This window comes from Jaculus jaculus, chromosome 1 (genome assembly GCF_020740685.1).
Source record: "Jaculus jaculus isolate mJacJac1 chromosome 1, mJacJac1.mat.Y.cur, whole genome shotgun sequence".
NCBI lineage: Eukaryota > Metazoa > Chordata > Mammalia > Rodentia > Dipodidae > Jaculus > Jaculus jaculus.
Window position 1 is genome coordinate 54,164,927 of NC_059102.1, and position 23,322 is coordinate 54,188,248.

Here is a 23,322-nt window from a genome sequence, read left to right on the forward strand (position 1 = left end):
TCTCTACTGAGTAAATTGTTCCTTTCCTTTTAGAAAAAAAAAAACACAGAAAATTGAGGTATAAATTTTAGTTTGGTATAATGACAGAAAAAAATATACAGAACTTTCTTTTTACAGATTAACATTCCATTTAAAACATATAAAATGTTTTTCATCATCACTACGTGTCTTAACTGCAAATCTCTTATTTACTTAGATGAAATAACTATATTGGTTATGCATTTATATTTTAAAACAAATCATTTTACATCCAAGGAATATGAGAGTGGTCCTATTTAGCTATTTTTAAAATAACACAACCCAATGTTGACATTTAGTGGTACAAATACATAAAAGACAATAAATACTATGACATATGCAAGACATACTTTTTTTTTCTTAGAAATCTTTGCAATTAAGTAAGGAAATCATTTTTCTTATTAACAAAATAAAGCTCTACATTTTTTTCTTTTTAAATATTTTATTCAATTTTTTAGGTTTAAGACCATTGTGCTGAGAATTTATATTTTACTTTGAGAATATTTCTTGCAGTTCTCCTCTTTCTTGAACCTCCCCCTTCTACCATTACACTGTTTTTCTGCTACATAGTTTTGCTTCCATATTCACATCATTTTTACTTATATGATTTTATGTAATCATGAAATTCAGGACCCAAAAATGTGAGAAAATGTGAAGATTTGGGGGATATTCCTTACAAGTTCCTTACAGACACCCTTTATGTACATTAAAGTTGTCTTCTCATGTGCTATACTGGTTGAGCACATGGACTAATTTTTTAATACATGATTCATGAACTATGTGCCTGAGTTGAAGCTTTTAACTGATGTAAATTTGAATTATTCAGCATGTATATGGAATAGGAATTATTATAGTACCTATAACATATGAAGAGTAATTAGATAATATGCTAAAAGTACATAGAATAGAATCTGTTGCATCTTAAACGGTCCACAAGTTGGTGTTCAGTATTTAAGTTTTTAATTTGGAGACCATTTTACTAGAAAGCATGTTCAGTCATGCTTGAACTATGAAAAGAATATGTATTGCATGTATCAAAGTATTTATTATCTTTTATGTATTTATACCACTAAATGTCAACGTTGGGTTGTGTTATTTTAAAAATAGTTAAATGGGACCACTCATATTCATTCCCTGGATATGAAATAATTTCCTTTTTTAAAATATAAATGTACAATGAAGATAGTTATTTCATCTAAGCAAATAAGAGATTTCCAGGTAAGAAATTTAGTGATGATGAGAAACATTTTGTATGTTTTAAATGGCATATTTATCTGTAAAAGAAGGTTCTATATATTTTTTTCTGTCATTATCCCAAACTAAAATTCATACCTCAATTTTCTGTATTTTTTTTTCCTAAAAGGAAAGGGACAATTTAGTATAGAATAATTTCTGAAAACTACTTTAATCTTATTAAACTTTATGTTCTGAATTATAAGTGTTTAGTGGATTAACAATTGTTTGAAATTATAAAGTCATAGAAAGTTTTGATAATTTCTCACGATTTAACAAAACATAAGAGAATTTATTTATTGAAATTTATAAACTGATTGCTATGTCCAGTATACTTTAAGTAGAATTTATATTTTAATTTGTTGACTATTCAGTATGAGTACTATGTACTTGCAGATGTATCAAGTGTTGAGATTATAGATAAGAATGAAGTATAATTTCATAGGAGTATGAAGATATGAAGAAAGTCACAATAAGGTATGGAAAACTATATTTTAGAAATGCGGACTGTTAGGAAAGTACACAGAACAAAACTAAGAGCTCTGTGAGGAGGGCTGTGGAGGGCACAGAATGCAGAGAATAATTCTGCAATAACAATCTTAGGCTGAGGGCTGGAAAGATGGTTTAGCAATGAAGGCATTTGCCTGCAAAGCCTAATGATGCAGGGTTATTTCCCCCAGTACCCATGTGAGCCAGATGCACAAGGTGGCACATGCATCTGAAGTTCCTTTGCAGTAGGTAGAGGCCCTGGCATGCTCATTCTCTGTCTTTATATGTCTCTGTCTGTCTCTCTGTCCCTCTCTCTCACACACATACAAATAAAAATAAATAAAATATTTTTTATAAAAAAGATCTTAGCCTGAGATGCTAGGGATGATAAACATGAGGCATTAAAAAGAAATATATAGGCTTTCCAGGCAGAAAGACCATGTATAGCAATGCATAGTGGCTATAGAAACATGGTGTTTTGAGGAGAGGAGTGATGAGCAAAAGGCCAATATGGCCTCTGTGAAAAAAAGTATTGAGAATATGGCTGATGTTGAGTCCCGAGTTTATATGCAAAGCAGCCCTAATGCCTGATGTCAAGAATCACGGAAATATTTTTCTGCTAGAATTTGTTTGCATATTCACATACTAGAAAAGTCTCATAAAGCAAAGTTAGAGCCAGATTGGAAAAGAGACCAATTTGAGGAAGGAACCCCAGTTGTAAGTCAGTGATAATAAAGAATATTGTGAATTAAAGCAATGATTATGAGAATGGAAGGGAGAGTTGGAGAATTTCAAATATCAGATTTTATTTAAAAGAAAAAAATAGGATTTTTGTGGCTCATTTGAGTCTAAGAAAGGGAAGAATTAGTAGTAATTTCAAAAACTTGGAATTGTGTTCTTTCTACTGCAATTAGGGACATAGAAGAAGTAAAAAAGATGAATCTCATCAGGTGTTAGATTTTGCATATGAATCTGCCAAATATCATGGAGTTTATTAGAGATAAGTACTTGGCTACTAGAAACTCAGATTTAAAGCAGCCATGGTGGACCACACCTTTGATTCCAGAGCTCAGGAGGCAGAAGTAGATGGATCGCTATGAGCTCAAGGCCATCTGAGACTACATAGTGAGTTTCAAGTCAGCCTGGGCTGGAGTGAGACCCTACCTCAAAAAAAAAAAAAATAAATAAAGATTGGAAATATGCAAAGTATAATAAATTAAGGGAAGCAGAGATACTAATATCTATGATGGCTTGTAATGAGTATGCTTATATCCTATATAACATGGTAAAGGGTTATGATCTAAATTAAAATGAGGAGAAAAATATAAGTCTCATTAGGATAGAGTATTGAAATGCTAGGAAAATAGAAATTTGAAAAGGTTCTTGAAGGGTAATAGTGAAAAAGTAAAACATGGAAATAAAATGCCATAGAAAATAAATAGCACCAGAATGAATAAGACAGAAAGATTTTAATTAATATGAGTACAGGGCATAACTGAACATTGTGTACACCAAACCCTTAGGAATAGTTAATTCTGGAGGGGTTAAAGAAAATAGCAAGAACTAGAAATCATAATTTTTCATTTGCATTTTAAAGATATTACATGTTACATTTTGTGACTGTATTTTTTGTGTTTCTGTATTTTTGTAACTCCTTATGAGCTTTTACATATTAAGAAATTTCAAGTAAAAAAACCCTTAAAATTGAAATTGTAGTAAATTGTAGATGAAAAATCAGATAAGCTTAATCAAAAGAGAAAGAGGGAAAGGGCATCTGGAGTGGTCAACAATATCATTCTGCAGAGAGGTCAAAAAGAGACAAGGGTTGACAGGAGCCTTTTAGTGTGGCATTTAGTGTTGGCCACAATTGACCTTATTAAAGGCAGTTTCTATGAAAGGTAAGGGTATAAGCTAGAACATAGTTGTTGGGAAGTGGAAAATGAAAACATGAAGAGGTGGTATAGTCATTTAATAAAGGAGAAGCAGTAGCATAGAGAGAGATTAAATGGAAATTTGAGGTACAAGTTAAGGAAATTGTTTTCATCCAAGCTCTTTTGTATGGTAGGAAACAGAATTATTACAGATCTCCCTTTCCCTAAACTGACATTCAAAAGAGGTTTTTAAAAGGAAGTGAAGAAGTTGCTTGGCAGGTTTTTTTGTAGGAAGTGACCTGCTGTTTATGACCTAGAGGGACTGGGTACCTATAGACAGTAAGTGCCAGACAGGACAGGAACAAGTGGAGATACTCACAAGGGAGTGTACCTTTAATTTGGAAAGGAAGTCCAACTATTTCTTGTACCATAGTTTCATATAAAAATGCAGAATTTACCACTTTTCCCAGGCTAAGATCAAGATATGCTTTTAATAGATTAATATACTAAAGCAATCAGATGATATAAATAAACTTGTAAATTTCTTCTTTCTTTCTTCTTCTAAAGCCGAACAACAACTTATCCTTACACAGAAACACAGATGTACAGCCAAAACACCGGAGGAAATTACTTTGACACTCAAGGAAGCTCTGCACAGGTGACGACCGTAGTCTCCTCCCACAGCATGGTGGGCACTGGTGGTATTCAGATGGGCGTCACAGGAGGGCAACTCATCAGCAGCTCTGGAGGAACTTATCTGATTGGCAACTCAATGGAGAATTCTGGTCATGCAGTGACACATACAACTCGGGCCTCCCCAGCGACAGTAAGTTAACTTTTGTGGCTTCTATTGTACTGTCGTCCTCTGTGGAGGGGAACTAATCACAAAGACTAGACCTGAGTAAGAATGTGTCAAATAATTTTAATCTTGGGCAGTTTGTAGAATGGAGTATGTGTAGAACTCATGGACTGACTGTTAATTATTGTATACCCCAAATTATGTGAATTAGGAAGTTCTCGTTGCTAATGGAAGATTACAGGAGTAAGTTTTGTTCAAGAAACTGCTGACTTTGCTGGATGAGATGCTCATGCCTGCACTCCCAGCACTTGGGAAGTTGAAGCAATTGGATTGCTGTGAATTTGAGGCCAGTGTGGGCTGTAGTGTGTGACACCTATCTCAAAAATTCCAAAACTAAAATAAAACAAAGAAGAAATTGTTAATTTTAATAGATTTTATTCACTAGTTACTCATTACAACACTTTAACTTGATACGAAAGAAGTTTGTTTTTTTAATGTTTATTTTGTAAGATAAGTGGCAATCAGTAAAATAGAGAAGACAATATATCTGAATTGGGAATTTTCATATCTTTTATTAGTCATATTCTTAGCAGTACATCCCTACAGAAATATTATGTAGCATTGTCTTTCCTGAGCATTAGACATTAAGTGTTGTCATAGTCGCATGTCATATGTACTATTATTTACTCAATGTATTTTTAAACTGATTTTTGTAATAGAAACTATATGTAGTTGTTTTTCTGATTTATATTAAAATTACACTTAGTGAAACTGAAGGCAGTGGGGTGGTACATCCCTATCATCCTAGCACTTGGGGGATTAAAACAGGAGGACTCAAAGGCCAGTCTGGGTTATACAGGGAGACACTGTCTCAAAACAAAAAAAGTAACTGACTAAGTACTACATAACTAACTAGTGTTGCCATGTGTAAAACCATGTTGCACTGTGCCAGACATCTTGAGAATCACTAATGCAGTGATTCATGTGTGAAACACTTGTGTTGGTTATGATCAGATCTGTGAGCATGTAATACAACAGGGATATACCTTCAAGTTTAAAATTTTTACCATATATTTTAATATTTTGAAATAGTAATATAGAAATTGTATAGTATTTGGTATCATCAGGCTCTGTTACCTAGACCTGCCCTTTTTTTTTTTAACCTCAGCTATGGAAAAAAATTAGAGAATGATTATTTAAGACTAAATGTCAGTAGAGTTGAGTTTTTAGATGTTTCACAGAAAAGAGTACTGGAAATGGGGGTGTAGTTCATTGTTAGAGCACTTGGGTAGCATAGGCAAGGTCCCAGGTTCTATCCCCAGCCCTACTAAAAGAGAAAGGAAGGGATGCTGGGGATTTGTATTAAGTAAATCAACTTTATCAACATGTTATCATATAGCTTGTTCTTAAAGCAATGGATTAATAAATTTGAGGAAAATCATAACTTGAGAGGGTTATAGTTCTAAGTTTATGAGTTTTCTTCAAGGTGATATATATACTTAGAATTTACTTTGCAATTACCTTGTGTATTTCTACAATTTACATGTGTTCATAGCTTCAGCATTTGTTGACTTTCCCTTGCTCCATTTTAAAACTATTTTTAATTCAGTTTCTCTTACTAATACCAGAACATATGACTAAGTGTTCTGAGTGGAGATTTATATCTTTCTTTTGCCTCTATGTATTTTGAACCATGCTATAAGTATATTTATATCTTGCTTTTAATAATTTTAAACTGCCAAACATTGTAGTCACACCAACAAGTTTAAATAGACTGGAAAATAAAAGGAATTGCCACTAAGAAATCATAGCATGGACCTCAGTTACCCAATCAATAAATAAGTTATGGTGAATATTGTATCAATTTCATTCCAGTTTTAAAAGTTATACAAAAATAATAAAATATTACAAGTAAGCTAGTACATTTACTTATTGCTTAATTAATATTAATTAATAAGTAATAATACCACAACAGCAAAGAAAGGTACCAGTACTTTATAACATTCCTAGTGAAATCTCCCAAGAAAGCCACTTCAGGGGAAAATATCAGCTACTCATCAAGGTGTCAAAAACTTGAAAAACCAAGCAAAGCAGGTGAAAACAGAGCAAAACTTTCTCACTTTTGTTATACGTGCTTTCTTTTTTTGTGTGAACATATCATCCTTCTCTTGCCATCCTTTCCTACTTCATCTTCTCCAGACATTCCCCTTTGTCTTCCCACTGAATTTAGCTTCTTAAACATGCTCAGTAACTGGAAAAAGACTTAACATTTCTATCAATAAATTAAGTTTTATATTCAGGTAATTTAAATATAGTTCTAATTACAAATATTAACACTCACACGTGTGTGTCTATGTGTATATATACATATACATATACATATACATATATGTGTGTGCATATATATGTATATATATAATGCACACATATGCATATATATTTGCTGTTTTATAAAGGATATAGTTATGTTTACTATATAGAATATGATAGATAGCATTACTCCTAAAGTTATCTATTATATAACTCTATGGTATGATTTTTTTATCATATCAGCTGATAAACTGAATATAATAAAAAGCAATATAGCACCTAGAAATAGTTGAAACTATTTTTAAAGTACCAATTCATAATATCAATTGTACATATTAATTTATATTTTCATATTATAATTTGAGATTTCGGTGAAGTGGATTTGGATGTGGTTGTTTTCTTTTTATATGATTATTTTCTTTTTAAAAAGCAGTGTAAAATATAAGTAGTTAACTTGTATCAAAGGGCCTTCATCAAGGCCATATGATAGTACAAACTTATTTAAGTAGATGTCTGTTCATATTCGTTGTGCTACTTTGAATTTATCAGCATGCCATATATTTGTCAGTTTAAAATTTCATGTTACTATAGTAAAGTTAACTAAATATAAGTGCTGTGACCCTATTGAAGATTTCCTACCATTCTCTTCTTATGAAATATTAGAGAATTACTATAGTTTTCATTATTCTGATACCTATTAATCCAGATTTTACTTGGTGCAAGGTCACTAAGGGACTTTGCTTGACTTCATATCGGTCTTCTTTCACTATAGAAAGTAGGAATGTCTGTAAACAGTTTTTAGCAATTTGTTGATCAAACATATCTTTCCAAACACTGAGCTAAGTAATGCCATTTAAGTTTAGATTATCTGCTGGCCTTACTATGTAACTTATAACCTGTACCATGGGCTGGATGACACAACTAACTATAGAAGTAATTTATAGTCAAAATATCAGATTGCAATACAACCAGCCCTCTATATCCACAGGATCTAACTCCATGTCAACTAACTGTAGGTAGAAAATATTTGGAAAAAGTAGTTGTAGTGAAAATGTGCCAACATTTTTCTTGTTGTTTCCCCTGATGTGATATAATACATTAGCTATTTCATAGCATTCATATTATGCTAGGCATTATAAACAACCTAAATGTGATTGAAAGTATGTAAGAGTACACTCATTGTTCATATGCACTGCTACTACATCATCTTATATCAGGGACTTGACCATCTCTGGTCTCAGATCACAGTAGAATCAATCCCCCAGAGGAACTAAGAGACAAGCATAGCCAACTGGGCCATTCCTTTAACATCCAAGAAGCAAATAATGTACACAGTTGACTCATTTCATGTGGAACTAGTTATATTTGGGTACTTGGGAAGAACAAGTAAGCTCTGTTACTCACTTCATGGGTAACGTAGTTTCCCCTTTTGGTCCTCAGAATGATTACACAGATCCTCTTTTACAATTGCCCTAAGTCTATAGAAAATACTCCTATTCAAACGTATTCTGAATGATAGGGCTGGAGAGATGGCTCAGTGATAAAGCACATATCACATACCAAAGTACCTGAGTTTGGATCCCTAGACCTCCACAAAAAAGATGGAAATGGCAGGCTTCTGTAATCCAATGAGCCTAAGGTAAAATACTTGGTTACCTAGTCTAATAATAAACATGTACCTTAGAGTCATCTTTGCTTTACTAGTATCTTTATGTAATTAAAAGACTTTTATTTGAAATATAATTTACTTTACTTTGTAACTTAAAATGAAAAATTTAAGTAACTCAGTTTTCATATTTTATATTTGACTTATATATCCTGAAAATTTTGTTTATAAGGTACATAGAAATTTTGGCATTTTTATGATAATACTAGTGACAACAAATTTTACATGGTGAATATATTATGGTACAAACTAAAATTTTTATCTGACCAAATTACTGTTGCTTTGTTTGCTTACTATGTTATGGGGTCAATAAGAGCTCATGTCTTTATAAATTACATGAATATATTATGTGTGTGAATATACATATGTGCACATAGATAGATAGATAGATATACATATACATGTAAAAGACATTTCCTTTTGATAAATAGATAGAAAATAGTTTTAAGACAGATTTCATAACATTTTTGTTGGATTGTAACTTGATAGAATTTCAGCTGAATTAAAACTTGAATAAATGTTTCAATTTCACAAAATTGACATCAGTGATGTGTTTATTGTTAATACTTCAATAGCCTAGAGATACTAAGTAAAAGAGTTGGTTATGTGGGTATAATTCTGTACTCATTATACACCTTCTCCATAATGTTTCCCTCAACATATTTATCAATTTGACATGTTAACATTTTTTATTTTATGAAGAATATTTATAGAATTTTAAAAATTTGAAAAGACAACATAATCAGAATTTGTAGATTAAAAAATTGTGAATGTAGGGATATTTTTTGTGTTCTCCACAATAGAGTATATATTATTCTGTACTGTACAATGAACAGCATATGTTTTAAGATACTTTCTTCACTCTTGCATCAAATAGTACTTGTTTCTAATAATCAGTTATATATTGATATTTTTATTTTTTATATTTTAAAAGTAATTCTTTTTCTTTATTTGCAAGCAGAGAGAGAGAGTAAGAATGGGCATGCTAGGACAATCTTGCCATTGCATACATGCATGTGCCACTTTGGGCATCTTGTGGGTACTTGGAATTTGAACCTGGGCTGTCAGGCTTGTAAGCAAGCACCTTATCTGTTGAGCCATCTCTTCAGCCTGGTATTTTTATCCTTAACTAAAATTACACTAAGAATTTTTTAGGCTATTATATGAACACTAATTTAAACATCTGTACAGAATAGCAATTATATATCTTGAAGGGCCATTCTAAAATTGAATCCTGCCATGGGGCCCAAGGAAAATATGTTCAGAGTAGTAATATTCATTTCTATCTTTAAATAATATATAATATTATAATTTATTTTAAATATTTAGAAGATATTTCACTCTCCATCTGTTTTTGTAACTTAGCTTGGTTTATGTAATTGTGTAAGAACATTATAAGAATGTTATATGAAAATACATATTAAATCTCCCTCTAACCCTTAGCCCATTGTTATCTTTAGAAAATTAGGTATAATTCAAGTGATACTCTAATGAAGATACAAACAGAATACATGCCTTCCACTTTTCACACAAATATAACAAAAAATATTTTATCTTGTTTTACTTAACCTAACAATGTCTTAGAGAGTATTCTCTTATGAGTATATGGGATGCTTCCTTATATTTATAAGAGTGCATTAAATGTAGCAGAATTATCTATTACCTTACCAAAGGGAAATATTTTAATAATATTTGACTAGAATGCTGGCAATAGCTATATAGATATAGAAAAACTATATAGTTATATAAAATGAAAAAATCTTTGCTTTGTGTAAAGATATGCCTAGATTGACATTATTTATGAAATTAAGTATGCATAAGTTATTATAAATCATAGTTTTATTATTATATAAAATGATTTAATCTTGTAGGTATCTTCAATGAGGAAAATAACACTTTCCTCACTTATTTCAGCAGAAGCATGATTTTAGTAATTTCTATTTTCCTTTGTTCCTTTTTCCCATGACCATCCTGAGCCTTCAAATGGAACTCCTCAGAATACCACGAATTTCTGCTTTCTGCACTAAATCATAAATTGACTGAAGGTTCTGGGACTTCAATTTCAAAGCACTTAATAAAATGGGACTTTGAGTGACTTGTAGTCTCCATCTCTTCATCTATATTCCATTCAGCTGTCATTCAGTTCCACACTGCTCCAGCCTTGAAGCTGATAAAATCTAGGGGTAGTAATTTTATGGTTAAAGCTGTAAGACATTCCACTCCTAGAAATCCTGATAAATTAGAAGGTCAAGACAAACAGACTGGCAGGGCCTTTCGTGTCTCCTAGCACAGACCATGAATTTCCCTGGATCTTTAAAGGAAATAAAATGAGTAATGGGATTTGGGGATTATTTCATATTGAAGAAAAATTTAGAAACACAGGTAAATTGTGCTATGCCAGAAATAGCTATATTTATATCATGTAAAAATCCAGATTAGGATGGTTTAATAATGTTTGTCAATTCTGGTTATGAACATGAGAGTAAGTAGATTCCCTGGTTATATTCTCTTGTTTTTACTTGATCTTTCTTATATTCAAACACAAAATTTCAAATAAATTAACAGTGTGATATTAATGTAGATTTGGAAGGAAAAAAACTTAATGCTTCATTGTTTTTTTAAATTAGGTTATATAGGTATAAAGTATATTGGTATCAAATTAAAATACACTGTTGGGATTGGGACTTTAGCTCAGTTGAAGAATGCTTGCCCAGCAAGCACAAGGCCATGGCTTCAGTCCTCAGTGTCAGAAAAAATTAAAAAATTTAAAAAAATACAAAATTAGAACAACAAACTAAAATACATTCACTGTTATGTATAACATATAAATCAATATTAGACTAATAAAGTTTGATAGTTCTGGTTAATTTTATGAGGAAAATACAATATTATGTATGACTAATAATAATTTAATTCTCTTCTGAGTGGGAGTATCTCATTTGCTCATGCTTATAAGCTAAGCTCAGCTTTCAAAGCCCATGGATTGATTGTCATTCTCTCAGTAAGTATAATCACCATAGTGTTTACAGGCCACAGAATTATCTGAATTGTTTTCTTTATTTTCGGGGTTTGATTCTAATTGTTGGTAACCATGAATTTCATGATCTAAACTTCTTTAATATAGCTATAGATTATTAGAATGTATTTTTCACTATAACTTCAAGTTCACTTGGCCAGTGTAGGTGAGCTAAAGATCTTCCTGCTTTAGCCTCCTGACTGCTAGGTGTATGCTAGATGTGAAGTTTTTTATTTAATTAGGCTTTCAAAGCATACCAAAGATACAATTAGGCAAGAGTAAGAAACAGAATACAAAAATACAAAGGAAATAAAGAGGTCAGAGTTTCGATTAGAGAGATGGCTTAGCAGTTAAGGTACTTGCCTGTTAAGCCTGAGGACCCAGGTATTACTCTCCAGATTACTTGTAAGCCATAGGCACACCATGACAAGAGGATGTAATGTCACACAAGGTGTTGCACAGGTGTTATGATTGAGTGCAGGGTCCTGAATCCCTAGTGTGCCATTTCTCTTCCCCTCCCCTCTCTCAATCTCATCCAAAAAAGAGGTCGAGGGCTGGAGAGAGGGCTTAGTGGTTAAGCGCTTGCCTGTGAAGCCTAAGAACCCCGGCTTGAGGCTCCTTTCCCCCAGGACCCACCTTAGCCAGATGTACAAGTGGGCGCATGCTCTGGAGTTCCTTTGCAGTGGCTGGAGGCCCTGGAGCTCCCATTCTCTCCCCCCCCCCTCTCTCTCTCTCTCTCTCTCTCTCTGCCTCTTTCTCTGTCTGTTGCAGTCAAATAAATACATAAAAATAAAAACAAAAACAAAAAATTATAAAGAAGAGGTCAAGCTTAAAAATATCAAGACTGTATCTCTGATAAAATTATTGAGAATCAGATGAAACTGTCCTAAGAGAATTTAGTAAGTTATGTACAAACTAGGTACATATTGAAATCAGTAACTTTCCAAGATAAGCAATGGTACTGTAATGGAAGCAAAAATATAATTTCTCATCAAAAATAAATTGTCTCTCATGTATCAAGATAGTAGTAATTAAACCTTGATCTTAAAATTTAGTTAGAGTCTTCCCTTGTTAGAATGTTGGACATTTTGAGAGTGAAAATAATTTTGAATTTAGCTAAAAATATAAAGCTATCCTCTTTTAATATTTTGGAATTACAGTGGATATTTGATATTTTTATTCCTCTCTTAAAGTAAGAATTATTTTCTTATTTCATAGTGTTTACTTTTTGTAACATTTCACAGAGCCACTGTGTGTAGGTGTGTGTTGAGGATTGAACTCCGGGCCTCATGCACACTAAACTCTATCACTGAGCTCTCCCGTCACATCACCCTAGGATTATTTACATTAGTCACTCACTCTTAAAACAGTGGTCACTACCACCTACTGCTTTGCTTCCATAAATGTAAAGGTTACTTTATAGGCCCATTGAACTCATTCTAGCAATGAATCATCCTCAAGGCAAAAGTGGAGATCCAAACGTAGCCCCAAGCTACTTTTTAGTATTTAGTTTCACCATCTCTCCCATCATTATAGTTTTAAATTAAAATGTTTAATATGTTATGATTTCATTAATTTTATAGCCACCAAAAGCATGCTTATCTTCCAGTAATTGTGCTAATGTAATTGCAAAGTCACCTAAAGAGAAGCACAAAACCAAATGATACTTAGACTGCGAAATTGTCTTGTACTGCTTAGGCCTGGGCAAAAGAAATCAAAACATCTCTTAAATGTTGTTATTCCAATGATCCTCAACCTTGAGTACATATTCTATGGCATATTGGTTAAAACACATCAGTGGACCCCATTCTGAGGGTTTGGACTCAGTCACTGTGGACAAGAGGCCCACAGTTTTTGTTTATAACTAATGCTCAGGTGATTCTAGTAATTCTGATACAAGACCACATTTTGAGAAACCACTACTACAATGATTACATAGATTAAATATAGAGTCAAAAATCTTAGTATTCAGAATAACCTGTGAAGGCAAGGACCATTTATTTGCAAATGCGAGTTGATCTTATTCTCTCAGTTAATGCTTACTTAATTCCACAGATTATGGAAGGGTAATTTTAGCCCCTGGCTTCCTCAGAAGGTAGTTTTATCATCACATACTGAACATACAAGTCCCGTAGAGTCCTATGCTTACAGAATAATCATATGCCACCCCAAAATTACAATCCATCTTGATTTCAATCTATCATCCCAATGAAAATATCAAATGTTATCAGAACACATTTGATTTATACGTGTTTCTCATGCAGACTTTGTTCCCCCTAAATATTTTCAGAACAGTTTCAGGTAATACAAATTTACTAGAACTTAAAGTTCAAAGCATTACTTAAAAAAATTCCCTAAAAGTCACAAAATTATCAATGACTAGAAAGGACTTATATCTTAGAGCATTTCTAAGACTAGAAGTTGTTTTCTCTGAATGCTTACTGTGTTAAAGTCAATATTTCATTTTTTGTTACTTTATGGTCCAAGAATAAGAGAAAAATGGGGCTGGTTAGGTGTGCTTCCTGGACCTTTAAGGTTTTGTTTTTTTTGAGTTAAACTAAAAGCCTGCTCCAAGTCTCCCAAAGGTAGCTTCATTCCACATGACTGTGGAGTTACTGCATCATATCTGGATTAATATTGCATTTGAATTTACAATTTTACAAGCAATACCATGGGCTGGAAAGATGGGTTAGTGGTTAAAGTTCTTGCCTATGAAGCCAAAGAACAAAGGTTCGATTTCCCAATACCCACATATAAACCAGATATAGAAGGTAGCACTGCGTCTGGAGTTTGTTTACCATGTCTAGTGGCCCTGGCATGTGCATTCTCTCTCTCTTTATCTGTATCTCTTTCTCAAATAAGTGTATAAATAAAATATTTTTTAAGTCAAAAAAGCAGTATCATAGCTAGAGCCTCTGCTTTATTGGTGGGATATAGAGGGTTCTGTGTGCATTAACCAGTCCTGCTATGCCCGAAGACATCCTAAATATAGATATTGAAAAGATATGCATTGACTAGAAGGGCATGATACTAATTGAACTCACTTGTACAGGCTATTTGAGGTTTTATAACTACTATAAGACATGCCTTTACCTTGGGCCCTGTATATGTGCTCATGACTGCATATCAATATACACTTATATGTGACTATACCAAGACATAAGATTATGGTTGAAGCCAGAGCCACATGAAATGATTCATACCCATACTATGTACAGTGAACTGTGATTATTTTCTATAATATTTAATTTCCTTAAATGTTTAGAATTTTTGATCAGGGCCTACATAATTGATTTCATAACCTACTGTTTACTCCTGATAGTCTGAAAAAATATTGCTTTGGATAACTTAATAATACACAATAGAATTAGAAAATGTAAAGTTTTAGAAGGATATTTCTGGTTCTGAGCATATTTTCTTAAATTTCTCTAAAGAATTTACTATTTCATAAAAAACAAACCGAGTGCTGTTTCTCTAAGAAAGTCTCAATAATGTGACTTACAGAGTTAGCCAGAAAACACAATTGTTATGCATCAGAATATCTACTTTTAATGTTTATCTGTCCAGCCGAAATTATTGCTTATCTGGAAACTCGATTACGTTTAAGTCATTTTCAGTAAATGCTAATTGCTCATATTTACAGCTTTTCCTATTATGAAGTAAATCTCATCAATGGTAAACTGTTTAGCAAATTCATTTTATAAGATATTCCTCAGAAAAATTTTATTTAAACATTTACAGATATTTCTGCTTGATTTATAGTCATGTTATATTTGTATATAATGAAAGTGATATTGAATTTGAGTAATAAATCATGGGTTCCAATCTAATTTAAAATCCACACAATCTTAATTATGGTCCTCAATTTCAGAGAGCCTCAGTTTTTCTAATATGTGGAAAGGACATAATATTCCTTGCCTATCCTATTTTACATGATTGTTGATGTGAAAATTAAATACAAAATCTGTGAAATAGCTTTGTAAGTAAATCATAAAGCATTGTAATATTCTACTTTAAAATCTCTTTTTTTAACAAATCTAGATTGCAAATAATTTCTAGTATGCAAACAATTTTAATTAATTATAGTGGTAGTTGAATACATCAATCTTGACTTTCAATGTTTAAAAAAAGGTTAAAAAGCCATTTAAGAATTTAAAGAATTTACTTTGATCTATAAAGGTAATAAATAAGATGACACAATGTTATCTTTTCCTGAGTTAATAGTATGTAGTGGGATGATAAGTTGATATTTACATTAAGGATCATGTTATCCATGTACCTGATGTATATGGCATTCTATTTGCATTTATATACATAAATATGCAATTAAACACATATCCAGGGTAGTCTCTTTTGTTTTGTGTAATTCATATAAAACACTTAACATCACTTCAGATTTCCTTGATTTCAAGTAGAACCCTTTTTGACATTATATGCTCCCAAGTGAGCCCAAATAGCTCCAATCTTCCTTAATATTTGTACCAGAAGTATTTGTGTGGAAAAGATTTTAACTGACAATTTTGTAAGGGAAGAAACTGAAGAATTAGCATCACATTCTCCAAAACACAGTCACACAAAACCTCCTTGTATTCCCGTGTCCTGCTGTTGTTCATTCATTCTGCTAATGAGCCATCAAAGACTTCCAATCTTCTCAGGTGGCTTCCATCTGCTCTCAACCCCTTATCCACGTCATGGAGCATTTAGGTGAGACAGCAAGTACAAATCAAGAGACAGTCTTATGAAAAAAACTCTCCTTTTTTAGAAGACAGTGGGAAGTTATACAATACTGAAACAGGGTATTAGGGTCAGAAAAGTCCTTAAACCCCAAACCCTAGGTTTGTGTCTACTTCTAACCAAAGAATTGGATAAAAGAAGACGAAGAAGGATAATTGTTAAATTATTACATATATTAAGGAAGTATAGAATCAAGGGAAGGAAAATTAATACACCCACATTGTTTGAGTGACCACATGGTGGGCCTGGAAGAAATGAAAAAAGAGAGTTAGAGAAGAAAGAAAAGAACTTACAAAGAGGTCTTGCCAAGTGGGGTCAGGAGGTGGTAAAGAGCCCATGTGGGAAGTAAGAGTTTTAGGGGCTTCTCCCTTCATCTTAACCCAGCAGAATGGAGGGGAAGACTTACCAGAACCTGGTGGCTCATAAGTGATGAATGGGTCATCAAAAGAATTTGCCCTCCCCTGGTAAGTACATTTATAACCTTGTGGTGGTAGACCCTACCTTCCTGCTCAGGTGAGCTATAGAGACAGCCAATTGGTCTGGGTGGGGCTAGGAGCTGTCTCAGGAAGAGGCTAGTCATGATGCCAGATTCTAGGGGCTGAACTTGACCAACCACAACATGAGGATTAAATCTAAGGAAAGAAGACCTCCCTTATGGGAGGGGCCCATGTTGTTTTTGGAAAAATGGATCTAGGCTTCAAAGAGATAAGTAGTCAAATCATAAAAAAAAAAAAAAAAGAGGAGACTGCAAGGATATATTCAGGGGCCCAGTCATCCGAACTGCCTAACAGAGAGCTATTTGACTCCCTCTCAATATCATTGACAATGACAACGGGGAAATTTTATTTCTGTAAAAATATGCACCAAGAAAAAAATAATATTGATTTCTTGAGCATGAGAAAAGAAAACACACATATAATTTTTACTATCTAGACCTCATCTGGTACTTCCTCTCTATACACTCATCCTTTTTACATGGAGGCTTAGGTGGACCTTTTCTCTAAGGTCACCTTTGGGATACTAATCCCTGGTTGGATTTAGCATAAGCCCCACTGTGGTTCCTGGTACTTAGAGTGGCCTGGCTCTTCTTGATTCCAGGAAAGCAGCATATTTTAGTGATTAAAGTGTTTTAGCCCAAGCTGGGCTGCATGTTTATCATGCTGTCTCAGTTTCTTGTTAGTAATTAATACCCTGTCCACTTCAGTTCTTTCCTACAGAGTTGTTATGACTTTGTAGGAACAACATTGAATTAATTTCCTCTCAGATGTGAACTATAGTATCTTCTTCTTCTTTATTTTAGATCCCAATTCTTGAAAGATCATGGAATATTTTCTTTATTGTTCTAGTCAGCTACAAAAATATATGCATTTGAAGTACTAAAAATGGTGTTTCATTGTTAACAGAGCATATACTTTTTTTGACTGTGAGTCACAACAACTAAGGTGTACTTGCTACCATGTGGTCATACTTTTATTATGTAAGTTTTTGAGGGAAGTATGTGAATGTTCAAAAACATGTGGGTCTTTACTTAAAGGTACAAATTGGATCTTGCTCAGAATTCTGGCTTTTGCTAATCATCAAGGTTCAAATATACCTATGTTCATGAACTAAATATAAGCTCTAAGTTCAGGGAAAACTACTCTGTACATGCTTCCTTAGAGGGAGTCTTCACATTACTTTAATCTGTCTCATTAGCATGAACCATTACTACCCATTGTTCCTTCCATCCAGCCCTGAGATGACACATGTGGAGTTGAAACAGGGAGTTTCAAGCTCAGGAGTAGAGTCCTTGAACCCCAAATACTTAGTTTGTTTCTACTTTTTTTTTTTAAAAAAAGAATTCCTAAGCTTTATTTATTTATTTATTTGAGAGCAACAGAAAAAGAAGCAGAGAGAGAATGAGTGCGCCAGGGCTTCCAGCCACTGCAGAGGAATTCCAGATGCGTGTACCCCCTTTTGCATCTGGCTAACGTGTGTCCTGGGGAATCGAGCCTTGGTCCTTAGGCTTCACAGGCAAGTGCTTAACCGCTAAGCCATCTCTCCAACCCTGTTTCTACTTTTAAAGCCAAAGAATTGGATAAAATAAGAATAAGAAGGATAATTATTTATTTAGGAAAGTACAAGACCAAGGGAATAATATGAATATACCCACACAACAGCCCATGTAGACCTAAAAGAAATGTGAAAAGATATTTAGAGAGAAGAGAAAGTACAGAGAGCTTCTGTCATGTGGAGGGCAGGAGGGAATAGAGAGCCCACATAGGAGTAAGGCGGGTGGGGAGGCCTCCTCTCCTCTTGGCCCAGTGGAGTTTGCCAGAACATCAAAGTTCAGGAGCCAGCACAGAGAGGCTTGCCTTACCCTGGTAAGCATATTTATAACCTTATGGTGGTGGGCCCTACTTTCTTGCTTAGGTGAGCCAATGAGTTGGTTAGTCTCGGTTAGGGACTGGCACATGAAGAGGCCAGCCATGACGCTGAACTGGGGGCTGAATTTGTCCAACCACAATGTCAGGATTAAATTTAAATTCGAGGAAAGGGGACCTCCCTCCCAGGAGGGGCTCAGATTGTGGAAAAAGAAATCTAGGGAAGAGATAAGAAGACTGCTAGGGCAGGCCCAAAGATATCCCTACTTTTTATGTTTTAGTTTACCCTAAACTATCTCACAAAGCTACCTCATTCCCTCTCATAGTGAATCCCTGCCATTGTCTTTATATCTTAACTAAGTCACCACTACCATTATTTTTACACCCTCTTCAGGGCCTCGAACTGGACTACCTATTGTCCTACTTTTGAGAACCTGTTGGTAAGTTTCTTTCAGAGCTAGCCTCCAGGTTAACAGGGATATATCAATGCTTATGGCTCTCCAAAAGGACAGAGAAGAATCAAAATTCTAAATGTCCAAGGCCTTCTAGAAAGTTGGTGTAGCTATCCCTAGAGAGTGCAGTTTTTTACCACATTAGCAACTTCAGTAATTCAAGCAGGAAATACGGCACTATTACTCTAGCAGCAAAGGATAGGAGATCTCCAAGAACCAAAAAACAAAACAAAACAAAACAAAAAAACAAAAACAAAAACACGTGCTTGGGCCTGGGGAGATTGCTAAGTGATTAAAAGCACATGCTGGCAAAGTCTATTGACCCAGGCTCAATTTCTCAGTACCTACATAAGCCAGATGCACAAAGTGGCTCATGCATCTAGAGTACATCTGTAATAGCAAGAGGCCCTGGGTCACACATTCTCCCTCCCCCTCAGCCAACTCTCCCTCTTTATTTCTCTTAGATTAAACAAACAAATAAATAAATATGATATTTTTAAGATGTGATAAAAATGAATAAAAGCTTTTAAGTCTCCTACGAAAAGGAAATGATAATTTATCCAACTTAAATTTGTTACTTCACAGACCCAGAACAAGGACTTTCTTCCATTCAAGGACTAGGCCATTTCGTTTTTAATAAATTTTATCTCTTATTTCAACTAAAGTCATAAGCAGGAGATGATTTTAAAGTTGTTTGTTACACTGGAACCTTACCTCAAATATTCTACCCTCAAGCTTTAATGAATTTGTATTCATTTTAGCAAATACAATTTTGAGGAAATTCTTAGAAGTTATTTATACTCATGTGGATCTTTCAGCTATTTTCTCCTTGCAAATAAAAACACTTGATTCCCTTTAAGTGATGTGCAAAGTTCTTTTTATTCAGCAGTTTTGTAAAATGCGTGTTTACTCATTATATTTAAATTTTCTCTAAAATGTATGTTTTATCACTTACACAATTATCACTTTCATATGTTTATTTTCAAGTATAATGATAACTGTGTTAACATTTCATCTAATGGAAGGAATATTTTAGAAACCAGTTAGCTACTTATGATGAAAAGATTAACTATAGAATAAATTTTATTAAACATTTATGAATGAATTTCTTGTCTTTATTATATTCAGAGTGTTAAAGTAATAAATTTTCTGGTGGCTACTTTATATAATTTCAATTTCTTACTATTTAAATGTAATTCAGTAATTAAATGCAGAGTATTGGGTTCCTTTTTGAATGTGCCTGTTTAAAAGATAGATACCTTACATGGGAAGTCATCAGAAGTGTATTGTCTTTATCACTGGGGGCTGTTGCTTAAGTAGAATATTACCATGGTATACTTAGATTACATGAAGTACAGCTGTCTTTGTACTTGCCCCTTTTATTTGTTGGCTCTAAATTATTTTCTCTTATACACTCTATTTCTGCTGTCATTTCTAATATTTCTGCTTCATCCCACTTCCTAAACTGTATTTTAGAGACCACAGTTATATCTGAATGTTCATTGAATACTTCCCTTCTAATTTTCAATGCAAGTTTAAAAGAGGGATTTATAGATTTATATTTTAAATATTAATGAAGGATTTTTGTATACTTGCATTAAGATAGAAGGTAATGGGTAAATGTAATTAAAAAGAACATTATACACATGTATATTGTCAAAGATAAATGTAAAAAAATAAACCTCAGTAATACTGATAGAAGAAGACTATGTGGGCTGGGGGAATGGCTTAGCAGTTAAGGCATTTGCCTGCAAAGCCAAAGGACCCTGGTTTGATTCCCCAGCACCCAAAATGCATACTAAATCCAGAATCCTATGTATGATTTTTACTTCCTGACAGAATAGAACAAATATTAAATCAGCTTTAGGTGGGAGATGATTTGAGTGGTTACTATTCCATGTCTTGAACTATGTAAGTAAGGAGTATTTTCTCATAGCTAGAAAAGTCTGTCAGGATGTCCCGCTCTTTGAGTCTCCATACTGATTATAATTAGAGAATGTATGAAAGGGTTTATTTTTGTTTTGGGGCTTATTGATGTGCATACTTTTATTTTATACTCCAGGGGTGGGGAAAGGGGAAACACAGATAAGATACCTATTCATTACCCATCATTTAAAAAGAAATTAAGTTTAAAAAAAATCTATCAAAATTCTCTGGCCAGCCTTTATTACTATCTTGTCTTGAGCCCTTTTTTTAATGACATCTATTATCAGATTGAAATGGCGATTGAGACGCTGCAAAAGTCTGACGGTCTGTCCACTCACAGAAGCTCTCTTCTCAACAGCCATGTAAGTTGCCTGTTCTTCATGTACACGAATCTCCTGCTTGCTCTGCATGTGTTGCTTGCCTCTGATGCTTGTTTTGTTTATTTATTCATTTATTTTGATTCTTAACCTTCCTTTCTGAGCCCCTTATTATCTCTGAATCAATTAATGGCTACTTTATATAGTGGATTATCTCAAAGTAGAACCCAAGTATCTGGGTCTGTTGAGTTTTTGAACAGTTTGGATATATGTGCAAAAATTTCAAATTAATAACAACCTTCCATTTATTTATGAAACATAATTAATAGTGGTTTTAAACATCTGAAGACTTTCAGTTTGATATTTGATATTTCCTATGAAGCAAAATTGGTAGTGCACATCCTTGTGCCTGAGACACAGCAAACACTATGTCCACTGCATGTCCTTTAAGTGGATGAATGTATGCTAAGTCAGGTGGAAAACTGATAAGTATGTATAAGCCAGTAAGACTATATAAAGTAAATAGTTAGCAGTCAAAGTTGAGCTTAGATCTGAAAAACTGAAGAGAAACCAAAAGTGGGCCAAAAGGAAAAGAATGGCTTTTTTTGTGAAGTAGGCTTCAGTTGCTAATTGCCAAGGTAAACAGTTACCACTACTGTCTAGAAGCTTTTACTGGTCTCAGGTGCATTGATATGACACTGGTAAGTGTTGTGAAAGTTATAAATAATTTTAGTAGCTCTTCAGATTTGAGGAACCATGAAAATGCTTATTGAAAATTACTTTGTTAAGATAATTTCTGAATGTATGGAAAAAGTGAATGGAACTGTGAATTAAATATATGTTAGAGATATCTACTAAATGTCAATGATAGTACAAATTAGAATTTTCCTTCCAAACTGACTATGCTTTTAAAATTATAGATAAACTCATTATGATTTCTTAATTCTTCTCAATATTTTCTGACTGAAAAGTTTAAAATTATGATCAGCCAAATGAAATGTTTGTATTCAACCAAAAACTTGTAGTTTATAAAAAATTGTTTTTGCTTATGATTCTCTAGATACTTGAACTTTGAAATTTTGTATTCCAAAATAATACTATCTCATGATATTCTATCATGTCTATTTTACATAGGATATTTGGTCTTCTTTTTCAAGGGACATATTCCTGGCAAAAAGAAACATATTAATCAACTTGGAGAATGCGTATAATTTTGACAAAAAATTATAGATATATACTTTAAAATAAGATCATATGTTTTAATTTTTCTTCTTGAAACTGTGAATTATTATTTTTACATATTTCTCAAGTTTACCCTCGCTATCTTGGCATGAATTTGTATTGGTATTCAAAACAAATTTAATGTCTCACTTACGCCATGTATGGGCAAGGGCCAATGATCTACTAGTGATTGTATGTTAAATATTACAAGTGAAAATGTTCATTACTTTCTGCCAGAAATGTGCAAACAAAAGATTTAAAAAAGGAATTGAGATTTCCAGTTAACTATTTTAATTTTCAGACTCCTAAGTTGTATTTTAATAGTCAATTTATATTTCACTATTATTTCTAAAATATGTAGTATTACTATAAAATAAATATTATAGTATAATGTGCTTAATTTTAACTTTAACTTCAGTCACTTATCTTCAGTGGTACTTCCATGAACAACACTGTAAGTACAGGGACATGATATTAAATTATTCTCTTTCTGTAGAATTTGGTAAATCAATGACTGTGAATGAAGATGTACATAGAACAGATAGTTGTTGATTTCTCTAGTCCACGAGCTGCTTGCTGGGTTTGTAAGGCATCTTGGGTAGATTCAAGTTAGGTGCTGTAAATGAATGAAACTATGTGGCGATTTTTTTTCTGTGATTGGGTAAGTTCACTGAGAATAATTTGTTCCAGGTTCAACCATTTTTCCTCAAATTTCTTTGTGTCATTTTTTCTTACTGCTGTATAGAATTCCATTGTGTAGATACACATCTTAGTTATCCATTCTTCTAGTGATGGATATCTGGATTGATTCCAGCTCTTAGCTATTATGAATTGAGCCGCTACAAACATAGTTGAGCAAATCCCTTTGGCCTGTGGATTGAAGGTTTTAGGGTAGAAGCCCAGTAAG

General features: G+C 33.3%; 1 protein-coding gene across 7 annotated transcripts in view; it reads left to right on the top strand.

The window, feature by feature from the left end:
* The window catches only part of Rfx3 (regulatory factor X3), a 267,617-nt gene that overhangs the window by 168,058 nt on the left and 76,237 nt on the right, over positions 1-23,322 (top strand). For 6 of the 7 annotated variants that reach the window (XM_045150961.1, XM_045150972.1, XM_045150983.1 and 3 more), the window contains 2 exons: positions 4,179-4,437; positions 21,165-21,239. In XM_045150961.1, the coding sequence (XP_045006896.1) occupies positions 4,179-4,437; positions 21,165-21,239 (334 nt within the window). The remainder of the gene's footprint in view (positions 1-4,178; positions 4,438-21,164; positions 21,240-23,322) is intronic. The other variant, XM_045150992.1, reaches the window with a different exon arrangement.